We start from the raw sequence: 20,506 nt of genomic DNA, 5'->3' as shown, positions 1-20,506 counted from the left end.
TTTTGTGGAGAGCCAGTCTTTGTTATCTACACTTCAAGTAGTTTTTTCCTTTTAAAATCAGTAGCCTAGATAAAAAATCAGTAGCCTAGATGAGCCCCCGGTGGCGCAGTGGGTTAAACCCCTGTGCCAGCAGGACTGAAGACTGACAGGTCGCAGGTTCGAATCCGGGGAGAGGCGGATGAGCTCCCTCTATCAGCTCCAGCTCCTCATGTGGGGACATGAGAGAAGACTCCCACAAGGATGATCAAAACATCAAAATCATCCGGGCGTCCCCTGGGCAACGTCCTTGCAGACTGCCAATTCTCTCACACCAGAAGCAACTTGCAGTTTCTCAAGTCACTCCTGACATGACAAAAAATGTAGCCTAGATTGAATTTTTGTCTAGATGTATGATGTATGCTGCTCTGAGTCCCCTGAGGGTGGAGCAGATTGGGATAGAAATGAAGTAAATAATAAAATAATAATAAAAGCCACTTCTATATATAGATGACAATAGGATTAAACATTCCTTGGACAAACACTTCCTCCTTCTAGAGGCTGCCCGGAAGAAACATCAGATCTGTAATATTTTTTTTTAAGAATCTAACTTAGGATCTAGGCCAACATCTCAGCCACATTGATACGGCTCCCAAAGATATGGATGAGAAACAACATCACTGAGAAGACAGCAGGGATGACAAATCTCTTGTAAACTTCTAAATACATACAAACCACTCATGTTTCCCATAATCTTTGGATCACACAGGTAGGAGAAGATGACGTCCCAAGAAACTGAAATTTAAATATTGAGTCCACAGTCCATCAGGAGAGTATAGTCTTTTTTGGAATACGTGTTCCTTCCTCCTTCACACACTTAAAATCTTCAGAGCATACAAACTGGAGTAAAGAGCAGCCAGTTCTGAGCGGGCTTTACTGTTCCATAGGCAAGCCACGCATGCTTCCCCTGTTTCTAAATCCAGGCTGCATGTTTGGAGCATCTCCACTGTTAGTTCAGCTTCTTCATCCATCAGGGAATGAAATGGGAGAGTGAAAAGACTACCTTCCTCACCAGAAAGAATCCACTCCAGAATGCCATCCATCTTTTGATGTCAAAAAAAGAAAGAAAGAAAGAAAAAGTGTATAAATGAGTAAGGAAGAGAAGTAAGGTTATATATCTCATTTCCTGTGGAGTGTGGGAGGGAAAGGAAAAACCTCTCAGTTTCTCTGTTTTATGTCCAGATTTTACATCTCTTACAGTGTCTATCAGGTGCAACTATATCTCTAATCTATTGAATAGAAAGTGTTCTTCTATGATGACTATTTCCCACAGATAAATGTTTACTATGAACAAAAAACAACATCTTTCTTTCTTTCTTTCTTTCTTTCTTTCTTTCTTTCTTTCTTTCTTTAGGACATTTGTATCCCGTCCTATCTCGACCTCCACAGAGGGGCTCAGGATGGCTAACAACAACATAAAAATACATATTAAATAACAAACAATATAAAACATTAAAAACATTTTGAAAATCACCAATTAAAACCAAATATTTGTCGTCAAATCTGTCTAGTTTGCAAAAGCCTGACCCCACAGCCAGGATTTCACTTATTTTTGAAAAGTTAGGAGGGATGGAGCGGATCTGATTTCACTTGGGAGGGAATTCCATAGCCAAGGGGCCACCACAGAGAAGGCCCTGTCTCTTGTCCCCACCAGCCGCGCTTGCGATGGTGGGGGGACAATGAGCAGGGCCTCTCCGGAAGATCTTAAAGTTCTTGGTGGTTCATAACGGGAGATACATTTGGACAGGTAAACTGGGCCAGAACGTATTACATATTTAGTATGAACAGAACGTGTTACATGTTTAGTATAAATATGAATGATCAAAAAAACCAAACAAGTAAAATGCAACATAGGACCCTTCCACACTGCTCTTTATTCCAGGATCTGATCCCAGATTATCTGCTTTAAACTGGAAAAAATGAGTCCCAACTGCCAGATAACCTGGGATAAGCAGATAATCTGGGATTGAATCCTGAGATAAAGGGGCAGTATGGATGGGGCCATAGAAATAATTAAACATAAAGGGCCTCACCATATCCAGTAGTTTGACCACAATGTTTTTCTCCACAATGGTCTCCAAGAGAGGCAATATCTCATAGTCCAAGTCTGTGAACACAGTTACAAAATACAGGGAACAGAGAAAGCTCCAATTAGGAAAATTGTATTTTCATATCTGGAAAGGTTGTGAAACATGTAGTGTTTCAGTTCACTCAATTTCTTTCTCTTGTGAGCCAATGTGGACAGCATGCAGAGTGAGCAGAATTCAGGTTCACATGAATTCACTTACAGGAGTCATTCCTTCAGTTCATATAATCATATAAGGGGCAAAATTGAAAGAAATACCATGCTTGATAAGCAGTACAAGCCCACTCATTTGTGTCTCGCCAAATGTTATTACACTCCCCTAGAGATATAAATTATTATTACTTTTTAAACTACAGAATGCCTGGTCAACATGGTCAGTCCTCTCATTGAAAGCATCCTTTGTTCAAAGGGCAGATGATGAAATAATTCAGTCTTCAGTCTATATCTGTTTCAAAGAACAATGCTAGGAAAGCTGTCCATCCACAGTTAGCAACTGGGTAGCAGGCTAAGCAGCCATACACAAATAATCTGGTCACAATATTCTCCAACCTCTATACTATGAATGATGAGATCTATTGAATGTTTATTTTAATTTGAGTTTAATATCAATTAGAATACAGCATGACCCCCTTATCTGCAGACTTGTCAAAGAAGAAGATATTAAAGATCAAGTCAGGGGGTGCTGTGGTTTTAGCTTTGAATATGTTTTTAATCAGTTTTTATGGATTTTAACTGTGAATTTTTTAATACCAATGATATTTAATTCTTTTTTAATGTTTGTTTGCTTGTAGTTTTTAAATTGTATTGAAATGCTTTCAGTGTAAGACGCTTTGGAGACTCCTTTGTGGATAGAAAAGGCAGGTATAAATAAACATAACAACAACAACAACAACAGCCACACATTTACTTACCCACTCTCCAAAAAACCCTGTCCACAGGACAGAAGTATTTCCAAGCTTCCACAGGACCTCTATTGTGGCTTTATGGCAGGTTTACATCACAAGCACACCAGAGAATACTACGTATTACTGGAGCACTTGCGCATGTTTGGAGGCCTATTCTATGGTATGTTTTCAGCACAAATATAGTCAAAATATAGGTTTCACTATTATCCATGGATTCAGGTATCCATGAATGTGTGTGTTAGAATGTATCCTCTGTGGATATGATGGTCATACTGTATGCAAATGTATCATCTTTTAAAATATTCTTACTTACTTACTTACTTACTGTGATAAGAGGGCCCATACCACACAACTGATTTTTTTTATTGCATTTATACCCTACCTTTCTCTCAAGATGAGAGATAGTGAACTCTACATACCATCTATTGAAGAACAAAAGAAATGCACAGGTTCCCAGAGGTCTCTTTGACTTTCTCCTCTTTCTGTTTCTGGGAGGATTCCTAAATGAGTCAGCAATGTTTCCACTGAAGGTCGGATGTCTTCACTCAATGGTTCCAATATGGAGCGATCAACATTGTTTCCCACCATAGAAAGGTCCAGCTGGTGAGAAAATTATGCTAATTTGTTAGTTAATATGGATGAAAAAGACAGCAGCCAAATAATAATAATAATACAATCCCCCACAACTCCATCTACCAACTGCTATACAATTGAGAAAAGGAACATACATACCACTGACTGAACAGTGGAGGCAATATCTCCATCTTGAAAGAATATTCCAAAGGATTCCAAAAGATTCTTCTTTGAGGCCTGGCTGAGGTATATGAGTGGCTCATAGGCCTCTTTAACAGCATCTTTCACATGCTGGACACCTAAAAGTTAGTGATATTTATTTATAGAACCTTTTCCACCAAACACACAGAATATCAAACAAATTCAACTGGAGATAAAGACCATAAAACATAACATTATAAATATACATAAGATCCTAATATCCCACCAGCCACTACCCATGTCAGCAAACTTGGGCACAACTTGGCATCTTAGGACTTCATCATATGGGATATGTAAAACATTTGGGATAGTTGCTTTTCCCTTATGCTTCACAAAGCCCCATTTGGAAATTAAACAGATGATTTCCCTACCCCATCACAACCTTCTCCGCTTTCCTTAGAAAGTATCATTTTGATTAGCCATCACACAGTAAACACTCCCACTACCCCTCCCCGTTTTCTTTTTTAAAACCCAAACTTCTCTCTTTGCAATCTCGTGAGTCCAATTTACAACCTGAAAAACTCACAACAACATATATAGAGGGGCTATTCTTAAGTTGCAGAATTGAGAATAGGAGGGAAGGGGGAAAATGAAGCTTTAGCTCATTTATGCCTCTCTGCTAGCCTTTTGATAGGCAAAACAAAAGCCTGATAGCACAGCAGAAGCTTCAGAGAGTCAATTGAGAAAATATTAGGTAAGAGTTCAAAATGACTTTTACAACAAGAGAGATAACATAGGAAGAAGGGAGGATGCTGAAAAAGAGAGCTCAGAGACAAGCACAGGGTTTTTCTCCTGAATGTTTTGAATATCTTTGAATGTTTGCTATACTTCCTCAGTCCCAAAATGGTAATGGTGGAATAAAGGAATCAATACTGCTCATCTTGGCTCCTTCTTCCATAGTGACATCATCATTATGTTTAAAAAGAGGCAAGGGTGAATTCCCATCATGTGTTAAATTGGTCATTTTTACATGTCTCAGTGTGGAGAATTGAAAAACAATTCACTTGCTAACCAGCTTAGGAATCATAAAAAAAACACACTTTAGAAATGGCAAGATATCTCTACCCCACATTTGAAACTTGTGTTGTGTGAAAGGCACCATTGATTGCAGTTTCTTAAGTAAGTAGAAATGCTGATTTTATTGCATGTGATGAAGTTCTATATCTGGTAAATCCAGGAGGAAGATCTTCAACTCTATTCTTTTTCCTTCCAACATCATAGTTCACTTCTCTGCCAACAAGATGATGACTTAAGAAGGATGCTACAACTTTTTACCTAAGCTTTTTATTAGCTAGTTGGAATGGAGGCTCTCCATGTACGAGTATATATCCATGTAGAAGCCATTAGTAAACGTTTTCTAAGTTTGTAATTTCAAACTCCCCATCTTGTTCAAATCAAATCAAATCATTTATTTCGGTCATTGACCAGCACAGGAAATAGTCACATTTTCATATAAACTTGGTATGTTTGGTTCATTAAAAATATAAATATCACTACTGAAGCACAATATGGGTGAGGGAGCAGAAAGGAAGGGGAAACAGGGTAAAAACATACAATGCCCAGATCCATCACCCAATTGTAGATTCAGAGAAGACGATTACTGGACACAGTTAACTTTTGGGACTAGTCATTCCCTGACGGATTTTGTATGCTGCCCCCGTCTTGTTGTTTTTGACACTTGTGTGCTACTCTGCTGAATGAAGGATGATTCCTAATAGTTTGCATTTTCACATTTCCACCCAAAAAAACCTTTTTCATTTAATATCGAGTGTCATTTGATAACTAGTCTATGAAATCTTCTTCATAGATCTCTTATTACTGCAAGGCTGATACTTCTCTTGCTGAAAGTGTGCCAATCCAGGGAAATTATTTTTATGAACAAGGGAGACAAAAAATCTAGATATGAAATAACTCAACAAATGCTGACTTGCCTGTAAGCGAGGAGCCCAATTCATCCTGGAATTCTAAAGAAGAGGAAAATTAAAATGAGCTTAAATATATAAACAGAAATATTAATGTTCCTTCTTTGAAGGAATTAATGAGCTACAGTATTGCTCTCTATTGCAGATGGGGCTGGGGTGCTGGATTCCCTTGAAAATGGAAAAATGCAAATTAATAAAAATTACCTATGAGAATGATAGCCTCTAGTGTGGCTCTATAGTCAACTTCCACTACAGTTTCATCCCACTTTAATTGCCGTGGCTTGGTTTTACAAGTCTTGTTTGCAAAAACTTCTAGTGCTTTCACCAAATTACAAATTCCAGGATTCCAAAGCATTGCACCCTAGTAGTTAAGGTGGTGCCAAACTGCATTAATTCTAGAGTGCAGATGCATCCTGAGACTGAAATGAGCCAAGAGCCTGTTCTTTACAATAAATACTTTGGCGCTGTATGTTTCCCTAGAAATCTGACATGGAACAGAAATTAGGTGAGCGTTTGGTGGGGACGAGAAACAAGGTCTTCTCAGTGGTGGCCCCTCAGCTATGAAATGCCTTTCCTGGGGACATTAGATTGGCCACCTCCCTCTTAACATTTCGGAAGAGAGTCAAGACTTGGTTGTTTGAGCAAGCGTTTGAAAATGCAAAGTAAAAGACATAGGAATTGGAACAACTGGACGACGAGATGGGACAATGTTTTTATTAGGAGACACAAATGATGCATGCTTTTTGTATTCTTGTTTATGGTTTTATATTATGTGTTAATGTTTTAAATGTTTTATGGTGTTTTGGGGCATTGAATTGTTGCCATTGTAAACTGCCCTGAGTCGCCTAAGGGCTGAGAAGGAGGGTATACAAATATAGTAAATAAATAAATAAATAAAGTTTGTGCTCTGAACCATGATCTTATCCTCAGCCTCTATATGTGTAAATAAATCTCACATCACAGAAACACAATAATCTTCTGTGACCTTCTTCCAAGTATATAAAGGAAGTCTCTTTGAGACAGAGGCCCCTTATGCACTGCCCTATATCCCAGGATCTGATCCTAAATTATCTGCTTTGAACTGGATTATATGAGTCTACTCTGCAAGATAAACTGGGATAAACAGAAACTCTGGGATCAGATCCTGGAATATAGAGCAACGTAGAAGGGGCCTGAGAGAGTGGTGTGAACAATTCTTTCTCTCAGGGCTGTTCCAGACAAACCCTATATCCCAGGATCTGATTTAACCTGTATTATATGAATCCCTACTGCAATATAATATGAGAGAAACAAATCCTGGGATATAGGGCCTGTCTGGAAGGCCCCCCAATTAGTCTCAAAGTGGCCACAAGATCCCTTTACATACTGATCCAGACTAACATGACCTCTTCCAAGGAAAGAGGACACTGCAACTCATACATCTTTTCACTCCTCGGATGGACATTGTGTATACATTATAAACTAGCTGTCCCCTGCCACACATTGCTGTGGCCCAGTCTGTGTATATGTGTTTTGTGTCTGAATATGTGTGTATATGTGTATATATGTGTTTGCGTATATATATGTGGTTTTGTGCATGCATTGTAATGTAATTTTTGGCTTTTTAAGTCCCTTCTGCTGTGTTTTTCAGTGTTTTTATGAGTGATGGTCACTCGTTAGGCTGATAAGTGTATTGTGTCCAAATTTGGTGTCAATTTGTCCAGTGGTTTTTGAGTTATGTTAATCCCACAAATGAACATTACATTTTTCTTTATATAGATGTAAAGAATGTTCAACATACCATTATAAGTAAGCAAGGATGCCAACTTTGTTTGATCTCTTGGGCAGGGAAAAGCTGAATGAAAGACAAAATAAAACAAAGAAATTATAAGGAAGGGAGCTCTTTAACTATCTACCACGCAACACCCGTAGACATACAAAATAAGAAGAAGGGGCAAGGGAAAATCTGAAGTAAGCTATTCCTTGCCTGCATTGACTAATGAGTCACAAGTATGGAGTAATTCAAAGTAGCCTCCATCAACTGGGTCAGACAACTGCTCCATTACTACCCATGATGTCAGAGATTTTTCCAAGTTGTGGTGCTGAACCCTAGCTGAAATCAAGCCTCATAAACATTTGATCAATGAGGCTAACCAGACAAAGATCTCTCCAGGCCTTCAGAGAGATTTAGAATCAAGCTTGGAAGTATAAGAAATAAATAATATCTTTGTTACCATCTCTTTTTTCTATACACATGCTAAAGCATGACCCATGTGCATGCCTTTCTACTCACTCTTGTGAACAATCATTTATACCCCATTCATTTATATGTACCGGCTGACAGCAAGATTGTTTGTATTCACTTGGCAAAATCTGCACCCATTTCAATGTATCCACAAAATGGTTTTCACCCACCTAGGTCTTCCTCAAGAAGCTGGAGCTTCTCAACCCCATAAGCCATCACCGTACCTTGGGGAATAAGCATGGACCGTTTCTTCACTCTTGCATTCAGGCCCTGAGGATTTGAATACAGGTTATTATGGGATGTTTTACATCAAAGTTCATCAGATAAGGGTGTGTCGTATAAAGCCTGCTATATCCTTGCTAACCACAGCACTATGTTCTATGTTCTTTTGACCCTATAAACTCTGGGTACTGCTATACCACTGAAACACAACTCTGCAGTGGTTTTTACATGCCATAAATCTTCCATGTTCATTGGTTTCTTTATTTCCTACTAGCTGGTGGGCTAGGCATTGCTCAGATATGCATTCATAAAACTGTAAAGCTTTTAAGCACAGCTAAACTTGGGTTAATTCTTTTTTCCAAGCATAAAAATACAATGCTTTGAATATAGGATTCTCTTAGGAACTGAATTATGACCTGTTTTGTCATCTTAAGGACTCCTTTCTCCAGCTTGCTTCCAGTTTTATCTGACCCTTTAGGAAGGTCAGAGTCTCCCTGATTATGTTCTAGCACTCTTCTATTTGTCATTTCTCTCTATGAGGTAGCCCTCCTCTCTCTCTCTCTCTCTCTCTATATATATATATATATACTAGCCATCCCCTGCCACGCGTTGCTGTGGCCCAGTCTGTGTATATTTGTTTTGTGTGTATATGTGTAGATATATATATGTGTATATGTGTATATATGTGTGTTTGTGTATATATATGGTTTTGCACTTGTGTTGTAATGCATTTTTTTTGTTTTTAAAAGTCTTTTCTGTCGTGTTTTTTACTGTTTTTATGAGTGATGGTCACTCCTTGGCCTGATAGGTGTATTGTGTCCAAATCTGGTGTCAATTCGTCCAGTGGCTTTTGAATTATGTTAATCTCACAAATGAACATTACATTTTTATTTATATACTAGCCGTCCCCTGCCACGCGTTTCTGTGGTCCAGTCTGTGCATATGTGTTTTGTGTATGTATGTGTATATATGTAATTTTGCACATGCGTTGTAATGTAATTTTTATTTTTTGGCTTTTTAAGTCTCTTCTGCTGTGTTTTTCAGTGTTTTTGAGTGATGGTCACTCGTTGGCCTGACAGATGTATTGTGTCCAAATTTGGTGTCAATTTGCCCAGTGGTTTTTGAGTTATGTTAATCCCACAAACAAACATTACATTTTTATTTATATAGATATATATACACAGAGAGAGAGAGAGAGAGAGAGAGCCCTCTTCTGGTTGCATCTGAGCCCTGCATATATACATTGCATACATTGCTCTAGCCCTGAAAGAAAATAATGTTTGTAGTTGAAATGACACCAGTAATTTAAGTTGGATAATGAAGGATACGTGTACCAAATTTGATCCAGATCCATCAAGCCATGTAGGAGTCTTTGTGGAACATACAAACATACACACATCTGTTTGCTTTTATCTATATAGAGAGAAGGGGAAAGCAATGAATAAAAAGATCGACCCGAAAGCCTGAAACAAACCTCAATATGAAGTAACTCTGCCACAGTGACCCCTCCCTTGCCTCCTGCTTCCATGGTCTCTTCTACCAGAAGTGGTTCCATTATCTCAAAGGCTTCCGTCACAATGTAGAAATGCAGTTTAGGGTAGGCTTGCTGGATTATGCTGAGGGATGTCTCAATTGTCCTGCAAAAAGGAGGAATTCAGCTTTTGAAAGGGGTCTGAGGCCCCTTCAACACTGCCATATAATCGAGATTATCAAAACAGATAATCCACATTATCTTTGAACTGGATTATATGAGTCTACACTGCCATATAACCCAGTTCAAAGCAGATAATCTGGATTTTGTATGGCAGTGTAGAAGGGGCCTTGGATTCTCAAAAACTGCTGAGAGAAAACCTAGGAACTTCTCTGAGGATGCATCTACACTGTAGAAAATTAATGCAGTCCGACACCCCTTGAACTGCTACGACTCAGTGTCATGTAATCCTGAAATTTGTCATTTGATTAGACCAGTGGTTCCCAAATTGTGGGCCGTGTCCCACTGGTGGGCCATAAGACCTAGGGGTGTTTTTTTTTTTTTTGCTATCATGCTTACATGTGAGAACAAAACTACTGGAAATACATGTTCCAACAGATATAACCTGCCTATGAATTGTGTGTGCCTTCTGATTTACGGCAATCTTATAATAGGGCTTTCTTTGGCAAGGTGCAGTTTTGCCAGTTCCTTCTTCTGAGACCCCTTTTAGGCCCCTTCTACACTGTCATATAATCCAGATTATCAAAGCAGATAATCCATGTTATCTGATGTAAACTGATTATATGAGTCTACACTGCTATTTAATCCAGTTCAAAGCAGATAATCTGGATTTTATATGACAATGTGGAAGAGGCCCAAGATAATATATCTAGTGCCCAGATGATTTTGGCCTTCAACTCCCAGTTATCCTAACAGCTGGTAAACTGGCTGGGATTTCTGGCAGTTGTAGGCCAAAACATCTGGGGACCCAGAGGTTGAGAACCACTGATTTAGGATATTTATGAATTTAAAGAAGGCTGGTTTTAGTTTCCTTGCCCTTGTCTACCCTCTTGTGGGAAGTACTGGAAGTGCAATAATAAAAATCCTCTAAAAACCCCAAAGGCAGATGGGATAAACATGCTCTTGCCTGTATCTCTTTCTCAATGTGATAAGGGAACATCTTTTGCTTTAATCTTCTGTTACTGCAAGCTGGATAGCACTGCCATACAGAGAGAAATGGCTGGTGGCACCATTGCTGCTCCATCCAAAGCTGCTTCAAGTCAAATGAGAGACCTGCCAAAGCCAATGCCACAGATTTGACTTGGGCCCATCCTACAGTGCCATATAAAATCCAGATTATCTGCTTTGAACTGGATTATATGGCAGTGTAGAAGGGGCCTGGGAGAAACTGTGGGAGGAACAGGAGTGGATTCACTTTTTTTTGCAGTGGTGGATCCACAGGATGTTTCGCCTGTGCTTAATTTTTAAAACTGCACAGGATCCAGAAGAACCCCATCTACTATATCATCAATATATATATATAAGCCATGTAAATGGGCATTGTGATCCGCCCTGAGTCCCCTGCGGGGTGAGAAGGGCAGAATATAAATGCTGTGAATAAATAAATAAAATAATAAATCTGACTGTGCCGAGCCTCTGTGACACAATGGGTTAAACCCTTGTGCCAGCTGAACTGCTGACATGAAGGTCAGCGGTTCAAATTCACAAGACTGGGTGAGTTCGCATCTGTCAGCTCCAGCTTCCCATGCGGGGACATGAAGGAAGCCTCCCACTGGATGGTAAAACATCCAGGCATCCCTTGGCAACATCTTTGCAGATGGCCAGTTCTCTCATACCCAGGGGCAGCTCAACCCATTACACAAAGTAAGCATTTGCAGTATAGTTGATCTTGCCCAGGGGCACTCTTGAGATGCTCTTGGGGGAAAATAGACCTTGACATATGCGAGTTGTAGTTACTGGGATGTATAGTTCACCTACAATCAAAGAGCATTCTGAACTCCACCAATGATGGAATTGAACCAAATATGGCACACAGAACTCCCACGACGAACAGAAAATATATATCAGTGATTGGTTGGGGGGAAGGGGGCAAAATACTGTTTGCTTACTGTTGGAAATTACCTAGGGCCGCCTCTGCTCATACCAGAAGCGACTTGCAGTTTCTCAAGTTGCTTCTGACGCAATTAAAAAAATCTGACTGCCTCAATTTGGGGAAGCCAGTCCCAATGAATGCTTTGACATCCTACTTTTTTGGCTGATTTTAAAAGGACCCCTGCTCATACTTCTGACCTTTGACCACTGGGTATTTCAATCACTGCTAAATCAGTTCATGGTGCAAAAGAAGTTTGCATTCAGGAAAAGGCAGGAGGTTAAACGACGAGGCAATTTTTTCCCAAAGGAAACGGGGGAAACTTTTCTAGCATAAGTCACTTAATGAAATCAATGATGACACAGGCCCCTGCCACACAGCTGTATAAAATCCACGTTGAACTGGCCTATATGGCAATGTGGACTCAGATAATTCAGTTCAAATGAGATATTGTGAATGATCTGCCTAGATATTCTGGGTTATATGGCTGTGTGGAGGGGTCCACAGTTGGATGAACATGTGGATTTGATCAATGTTTTCTTATGAGACATTAACATTTTCCTATGGAAGTCACCATGGAAGAACAAACTCTGGCCCTTCCACACAACCATATAACCCAGAATATTAAGGCAGATGATTCCCAATATCTCCTTTGAACTGGGTTATCCACACAGCTGTATAAAACCCCACATTATCTGATTTGAACTGGGTTATATGGCAGTTTGGACTCACATCACCCAGTTCAAAGCAGATATTGTGGATATCTGCCTTGATATTCTGGGTTATATGGCTGTGTGAAAGGGCCCTGAGTCCATGCTGTCATATATTCCAGTTCAGTGTGGATTTTATACAGCTGTGTCTTCACAGCTATATAAAATCCACATTGAAGGGCCTTAATTTCATGGTGACTCCCACAAGCAACTCTGGGTGCATGTACACTGTAGAATTAATATAGTTTGATATCACTTTAATTGTCATGGCTTAGTGCTATGGAATCCTAGGAGTTGTAGCTTGGCAAGACATCAACATTACTTGGCAGAGAAGGCTAAAGACCTCTTTAAATTACACCATCTGGGATTCCATTGTATTGAGCCATAGCAATTAAAGTGGTGCCAAAATGCATTAATTCTGTACTGTGGTGCAGCTGGCTGGGAGTCAGCTGCATTAAGATCACTACTGACCAAAAGGTCATGAATTCGAAACCAGCCCAGGTCCGAGTGAGCATCCGATCAATTTGTGTAGCTTGCTGTCGACCTTTGCAGCCCGAAAGACAGTTGCATCTCTCAAGTAGGAAATTTAGGAACCGCTTATGCAGGGAGGCAAATTTAACTAATTTAAGATGCCATAAAAATCTCCAGCAAGCATGTGTACGAACCCATACGATCTCTTCGTTCATCTGGAGAAGCCCTGCTTACGATCCCACCGGCATCGCAAGCACGATTGGTGGGGACGAGGGATAGGGCTTTCTCGGTGGTAGCCCCTCGACTTTGGAATTCTCTCCCTAAGGACATCAGGCAGGCCCCATCGCTAGCAATCTTTGGGAGGAGCTTGAAAACGTGGTTGTTTCAGTGTGCCTTTCCAGAATAAGGAAACTCCTAGCATTATGTCCCAACGCACTTTATCAGAGATCCTGGATATCTGCATGCCCATCCCCCTCCAAACTCCCCACCTTGCCATGCCCAGCACTTTTAATTTTTAATTGTTACATTTGGCCCGGCCATTGTTTTTAATTGCGTCATTGGGTGTTGTTAATGTTATTGCTTTGTTTTTTGAGTTATTGTATTGTTGTTGCTGTTGTTTTTATTGTTGTATTTGGGCTCGGCCTCTTGTAAGCCGCACTGAGTCTTTCGGGAGATGGTAGCGGGGTACAAATAAAGGATTATTATTATTATTATTATTATTATTATTAAGAATGAGGAAGTACTTCATCAGTGTCATAAATGGTCGGCGAAGGAACAGCTCTTCTGGTGGCCAGAATAACCTCAAGAAAAAAAGCTGGAATGTTAAATTACCTCTGTGTCTGTCTATATATGTTGTGTGTCTATGACATTGAATGTCTGCCATTTATATGTACATTGTAATCTGCCCTGAGTCCCCTGTAGGGTGAGAAGGACAGAACATAAATACTGTAAATAAATAAAATAAATAAATACATGCACTCACAGTGTCTTTTTGTGTGAACCAAAATGATGCTGCATCTTATTTATTTATTTACAGTAGTTGTATGCCGCTTTTCTCACCCCGAGGGGGACTCAACATCTGGACATCCCCTGAGCAACATCTTATGAGTTATGTGAAATGTCCCACAGACTTGGCTTCTTTTGCTTGTTCTCCTTTCCATCCCCATTTAGCAACTTCCAAAGCCATCCTCACCATAGCTCTCTAGTGTCCACGTAGGTCTTCTTCACATATACTGGAGAGGCCGATGAACAAACTGAGCCCAGACCGCTTATTTCCACTTGTGCAGAATGAATCTTAAGGTGCAGCCTTGCGCCGGATTTATGGCACGTGTTTGCAGAAAACAGGAGTGGTTCTGAGTGCTTCAGCTCTAGCAAAAATGCAAGGTGAAATCAACATGTGTTTTGAACATTTGGGTTTTAGGAGAAGACTGGTCATTTTTAACATATTTTTCAGATTTGAATATGCTTGTGTTTACAGTGTATTAGTAATGTATTACGAGGAGAGACGGGTAATAAATAAAAAATATTGCTGTTGTTGTCACAATACTAATGTTAACATACATTTTTTTAAAAAAGGATCAGCTAGTAAAATTTGAGTCTCTGAATAATATTCCAAGGTCTATTATTTGTAATCTAGTCACCAAAAAGGCTCTGAAATCAATTTGAGGAAATAACATTATGTAACACATTTTTGTTCCTGGGCTATAAATGTCATTTCCTAATTGGTTCTGTCATAAAAAAAATTGGAAAAGGCTTATTAAACTGTAAAAAAACTCTCAGTCCCACTTCCTTCGCAGACACAACTGGTGGGGAAGAGGGACAGAACCTTCTCGGTGGTGGTCCCTGAGCTATTGAACTCCCTCCACAGCAATATTAGATTGGCTTCCTCCCCCCTAGTTTTTAGAAAGAGAGTTAAAACCTGGCTGTGGAACTAGGTGTTTTGAGAGTAGCACAACCATAACAGGAGTTCAGAATGTTTTAATGTCTTAAATGGTTAATTTTTCATTCATCGGGATTCGTGTTCATAGCTTTTGTTTGTAATTGTCTTGATTTTACATGATGCACATTGCTTTGAGTCCCATCGTGGGAGAAAAGTGGAGTGTAGATAAATAAATAATCATATATATCCTGATTCTTTCTGCTTGTCTTTTGTTCTCACTTTCTCAGAAGATAAGGCCATGGTTTGAACTCACAGGAGAGTAGATTTCAACTGAACATTAGAAAGAACTTCTTGATATTTAAGAGTAGCCATGGAACCAACTGGCTAGCAGAAATGTGGCAAGATCTTCAGAAAGAGGTTCCAGCTGGGAATGCTTTGGCTGGAGATCCTGCATTGAAAGGACACTGGACCTAATGGTCCATGAAACCCACTTCTATGAGTCTACCTGGCCTAAACATCAGGTTTTTTTCTCATCTATCTTTTCTGATGTCATTTGACTCCATACCCCTTTAGGCTCAGCCAGCCAGGGACACTAGCCAAGGATGATATCAGTTGCAATCCAAAGTCATTTCTATACCACTAATTTCCCACTTTCCACTTCTGTCAGATCCTATCAAGCTGGGCAAACCACAAACTGTGCTGATAGAGAGCTATGAAATAATGAGAGATGACATACCTATTTCCATTGTTGCTCCTTCCTGTAATATATCTGCCAGCTTGAACGGGGTTGGGAAATATTTTCGGGTATGCCATGGCAACCTGGACTGCTCTTTGGTCACCAGAGAAAGAGGCCGGAAGCTGTCACTGTGGGCTAGACTGGACACAGGAATCAGCTTCCTGTCCGAACCCAACTCTTCCAAGAGCTGCTTGGCCAGCCTCTTAAACATCTCTCTCTGGCAGCAATAGGATTAGTGAGTACCCAGTAAACAACCTGCAGAAGTAAACCAGTTGTATTTTCTATATTTCAAAAGATACATAGGTCAAAAAACTCTAAAATTATAACAGTAAAACAACACTCAAATACAGGGGAACTCCAGAGGGGAAACAATCAGGGACAGCTAATCACCTCTCAACAAAAGATTCCCCCAGGCACTATCATTACGTTTGATGTGTCTGATCAACTCACAGTTGCATCTGGTAAATACGTGCGGTATAGTTGCCATAATGCACATTGCCTCTTAAAATAACAACAGCATTAAAAAGAGCAGCAGCCTTTCTGCCTTCTTAACAATTAATGTATACCTGATTGCTAGAAATAAAAGTGGGAGATTTTTTTTTGTCGTGTCAGGAGCGACTTGAGAAACTGCAAGTCGCTTCTGGTGTGAGAGAATTGGCTGTCTGCAAGGACGTTGCCCAGGGGACACCCGGATGATTTGATGTTTTTATCATCCTTGTGGGAGGCTTCTCTCATGTCCCCGTACGAGGAGCTGGAGCTGATAGAGGAAGCTCATCCGCCTCTCCCCGGATTCAAACCTGCGACCTGTCGGTCTTCAGTCCTGCCGGCACAGGAATGTAACCCACTGCGCCACTGGGGGCTCCATCTCCAAAGTGGGAGATAAGGATTGCACATGAACTTTCCAAAACTTGGCATCCTCCAAGTGCTTTTGGGCCACAGCTCCCATTATTCTGACCATTGGTTGTGGTAGGTAAGACAGGAGCAGAATTCAAAATGATCTTAACAGATTAGATAGATGGGCAAAACTAACAAAATGAAGTTCAACAGAGACAAATGCCAGATATTCCACTTAGAAAAAATGAAATGCAAAGATACACAATGGGGAACACCTGGCTCAATAGCAGTACGTGTGTAAAGTCCTCCTGGACCAGAAGTTAAACATGACCCAACAATGTGATGCTGCAGCTACAAAAGCAAATGGGATTTTGGCCTATATAGATAGGAGTATAGTGTCTAGATCCAGGGAAGTCATGCTACCCCTCTATTCTGCCTTGGTCAGAGCACACCTGGAATACTGTGTCCAATTCTGGGCACCACAATTTAAGGGAGACGTTGACAAGCAGGAATGTGTCCAGAGTAGGGTGACTAAAATGTTCAAGGGTCTGGATAACAATGAAGAGTGGCTTAAAGAGTTGTGCATGTTTAACCTGTAGAAGAGAAGGCTAAGAGGAGACATGATAGTCATGTATAAATATATGAGGGAAAGTCATAGGGAGGAGGGAGCAGACTTGTTTTCTGCTGTCCTGGAGACTAGGACGCGGATCAATGCCTTCAAACGACAGGAAATAGATCCCACCTGAACATTAGGAAGAACTTCCAAACTGTGAGAGTTGTTCAGCTATGGAACACTCTGCCCTGGACTGTGGTGGAGGCTTCTTTGGAGGCTTGTAAACAGATGGCCATCTGTCAGGGGTGCTTTGAATGAGATTTTCCTGCTTCTTGGCAGGGGGTTGGACTGCATGGCCCACGAGTTCGGTTCCAACTCTATGATTCTATTATTCTAAGTGGGAGTTACAGTTCAAAACATCTAATAGGTACTGAGTTGAAGGAAAGCTGGTTGTTTTACCTCCTCGGCAACAATATTTAATGATGTTCCAATCCATAGCACTGATAGGAACTAAAAGGCTTTCTTTGACTTCTCTCCAAAAACAATTATTTGGCTTACCTGAACTCTGAAGCTTTCAAGTTTCTTCTAAGAATAGTTATCTTCTGATGATGATAACTCAAAATCCAGCAAACATTGTAATATCTCTCTTTCAGATGAGCCGTCCAAACACAAATTTATAGCAGTTGTGAAATGAAATGCAGGGGTTCTTGTTTTCTTCTCATAAGAGGAAGTTTGAGCTCTCATCATCAAGCTCAATTCCCCTATTTTTTTCCCATGACTCATGTGCAGAACTAGGAGCTTTCCTCATCATAAGGTTAAGAGGGGCAACCCAAGCTTCCTTGGCAGTAATGCCAACCAAGTAAAGAATAGGCTATAGTTCTTCAATTGAGATAGGAAAGCACTCTATGCATGGTCAGAAAAACTGAATTCTTTGTCATTGATGCACTTAATCAGAGTAAATGGTAACTATGTGTGAATTTATACTGTCAAATTAATGCAGTTTGATACTATGGCTCAATATTACGAAATCCTGAGATTTGTTGTTTGGTGACGCACCAACAGTCTTTGGCAGAGAAGGTTAAAGACTTTGTAAAACTACAACTCCCAGGAACATATAGCCTTGAGCCATGGCAGTTAAAGATGTGTAAAACTGTTGATTTGACACATCTTTACATGGCAAATGAACATGGCTCACAGGCAACCAGAACTAGAAAAGGATAGTGAAGCTACAGCTTACAACATCATACTGTGATGTGAAGAAGTGTTACTGAAATATTGGTCCCTGAACCCACTGCTGGTCTTTGAGTCATGGGGAGCTGTTGTTCCTGGGCAAGTTTCCAGAAAAGGAAGAAACAAATACAGTGTCAGTCTGTGACATATTTGGGGGGGGGGGGGGGGGAGGCGGCATCTACCCACAAGATTGTTTACCAGCCATGTTTTCTTCCTAAATATTCTTTTTCATTCCCCATTTCACCTTCCCTTGCAGTCCATATGAACCCTCTGCCTAAGCATGCTAAATCCTTAATGGATGGTTTTTGGTGTCATTCTCCCAACCAAGATATTTTCTTTCGCTATACTTACTGCTTTGGTTGCAAATAGAGAATAAGAACCAGTATGGTGGAGTGGTTTCAGCACTGGACTACAACACTGGAGAGCAGGATTCAATTCTCCACTCAGCCATGGAAATAATTGTGTAACCTAGTGCAAGCCACACACTCATAGCTCCAGAAACCCCCATGATAGGCTTGCTTAGGATTTTTGTAAGTCAGAAATGGCTTGAAGACACACAACAATCTGGCTACATACAGATCTGTACTTGGTGGCTGAAGTTATTATGATTATACACTGAAATACAACACCGCCTGAGCTCTGCGAGTGCAGCATTTTTTCCAAATGAAGCACAGAGTCTTTGAGGACTGGGACATCTGTAGGGATACCAAGGTGCTTGTTTATAAAGCTGTTGTCCTCCCAACCCTTCTATATGCCTGTGAGACACGGACTATCTAGATGTCACATGCAACTCCTAGAATGATTCCATCAGCGCTGTTTCCAAAAAATCCTGAAAATCTCTTGGGAGGACAAACGGACAAATGTAAGCATGCTGGAAGAAGCAAAAACCACCATCTTTGAAATGATGCTTCTACGCCATCAACTCCACTGGACTGACCACGTTGTCCGGATGCCTGACCTCCATCTCCCAAAGCAGTTGCTCTACTCCGAACTCAAGAATGGAAAATGGAATGTTGGTGGACAGGAAAAGAGATTTAAAGATGGGCTCAAAGCCAACCTTAAAAACTCTGGCATAGACACTGAGAACTGGGAAGCCCTGGCCCTTGAGCACTCCAGCTGGTCAGCTGTGACCAGCAATGCTGTAGAATTTGAAGAGGCATTGATGGAGGGCGAAAGAGAGAAATGTGCATAGAGGAAGGTGCGTCAAGCCAACCCTGACCAGGACTGCCTTCCACCTGGAAGATGCAGATCAAGAATAGGGCTCCACAGTCACCTATGGACCCATCACCAGTACACCGATCTTGGAAGACAATCCTACTCGGACAACGAGGGATTGCCTAAGTAAGTAAGTAAATAAGTAAGTACAGAGTGAGTGTTGTGTTTGGAGCTTATGCAGTCCAATCCTAATGAAACTGGACATATATATAAACTCACAAGTGTGTTAAGCCCATGATAGGTCCATCCCTACTATTAGGCAAGATGAACCAACTTCCTTAGGCAGTAGAAGCTGGAGACAGACGTGACAGGCAAACAAGTCATTCTTATGAGCCATCAATCATTCCTTGCTCTTATAGAACTATGTGAGCTTTACATCTTGTCCAACACCTGCTGAACTAATCTTTTCAGAGAGCTCGTTTTTGTGGGTTTTTTAAAAATGTCAATCTCTCAACTTTATTCTCCCAAACTCCATGAGTGTTAAAACACAAAAAAGGAATTTTTCAAAGATCTGAGTTTCCTTCTCTAAAGTGTGGTGGAAGAAGCTTATCTTTTATCAAGGCTGAAGTAATGCAAATCCATAATATAAAATTAGAGCAGTTTGGCATCACATTAACTGCCATGGTTCAATGTTATAGAACTATTGCATTTGTAGCATTTGTCCTTCTCTATCAAAGAACTCTGGTAGCACAATAAACTTAGGATTCCATCAGATAGAGCCATGGTAGTGATTGTGGCATTCTGCAAAGTGAGTACAGTCTGAGATTTATAGGTTTGGTGAGATAACAGCTCTCTTTCTCAGAGAAGACTGAAGACCTTGTAAAACTACAACTGTCACAATTTCATAGCATTGAGCCATGGCTGTTAAATCAGTTTCAAACTGCATTAATTCTACAGTGTGACTGCACCACATGTCCCTTTGAAATGTTTGATTTCTGGTTTCTGTTACTCAGTCACACGTGACTGGGTGATGATTCAACTGGACCACATCACAGGAAGGAATCATGCAATCAGATGTAGGGTAGCTCTTCTGTTCCATGATGCAAAGCCTCTTGCCATGCTCACAGATTTGTGGCTGGCTTCCTGGATTAAACCCATCTTGGTTCATTTCAGAGTCAAGCTTATTGC

The 20,506-nt window shown here is 40.4% G+C and overlaps 1 protein-coding gene across 1 annotated transcript; it reads right to left on the bottom strand.

The window, feature by feature from the left end:
• Position 1: 1 nt before the first annotated feature.
• LOC132779625 (gasdermin-A3) lies at positions 2 to 15,789 on the bottom strand. Its single transcript, XM_060783306.2, has 10 exons — positions 15,547 to 15,789; positions 14,124 to 14,298; positions 9,644 to 9,806; positions 8,118 to 8,217; positions 7,504 to 7,557; positions 5,733 to 5,765; positions 3,760 to 3,905; positions 3,447 to 3,627; positions 2,070 to 2,143; positions 2 to 1,079 (listed from the first exon to the last, which is right to left on the bottom strand). Exons 1-10 carry the CDS (start codon positions 15,755 to 15,757, stop codon positions 846 to 848), a joined length of 1,371 nt encoding a protein of 456 aa, XP_060639289.2. The 5' UTR covers positions 15,758 to 15,789; the 3' UTR covers positions 2 to 845.
• Positions 15,790 to 20,506: the final 4,717 nt, after the last annotated feature.

Source organism: Anolis sagrei, chromosome 6, assembly GCF_037176765.1.
Source record: "Anolis sagrei isolate rAnoSag1 chromosome 6, rAnoSag1.mat, whole genome shotgun sequence".
NCBI classification, from domain to species: domain Eukaryota; kingdom Metazoa; phylum Chordata; class Lepidosauria; order Squamata; family Dactyloidae; genus Anolis; species Anolis sagrei.
This window is presented reverse-complemented; position numbering and strand designations above follow the sequence as displayed.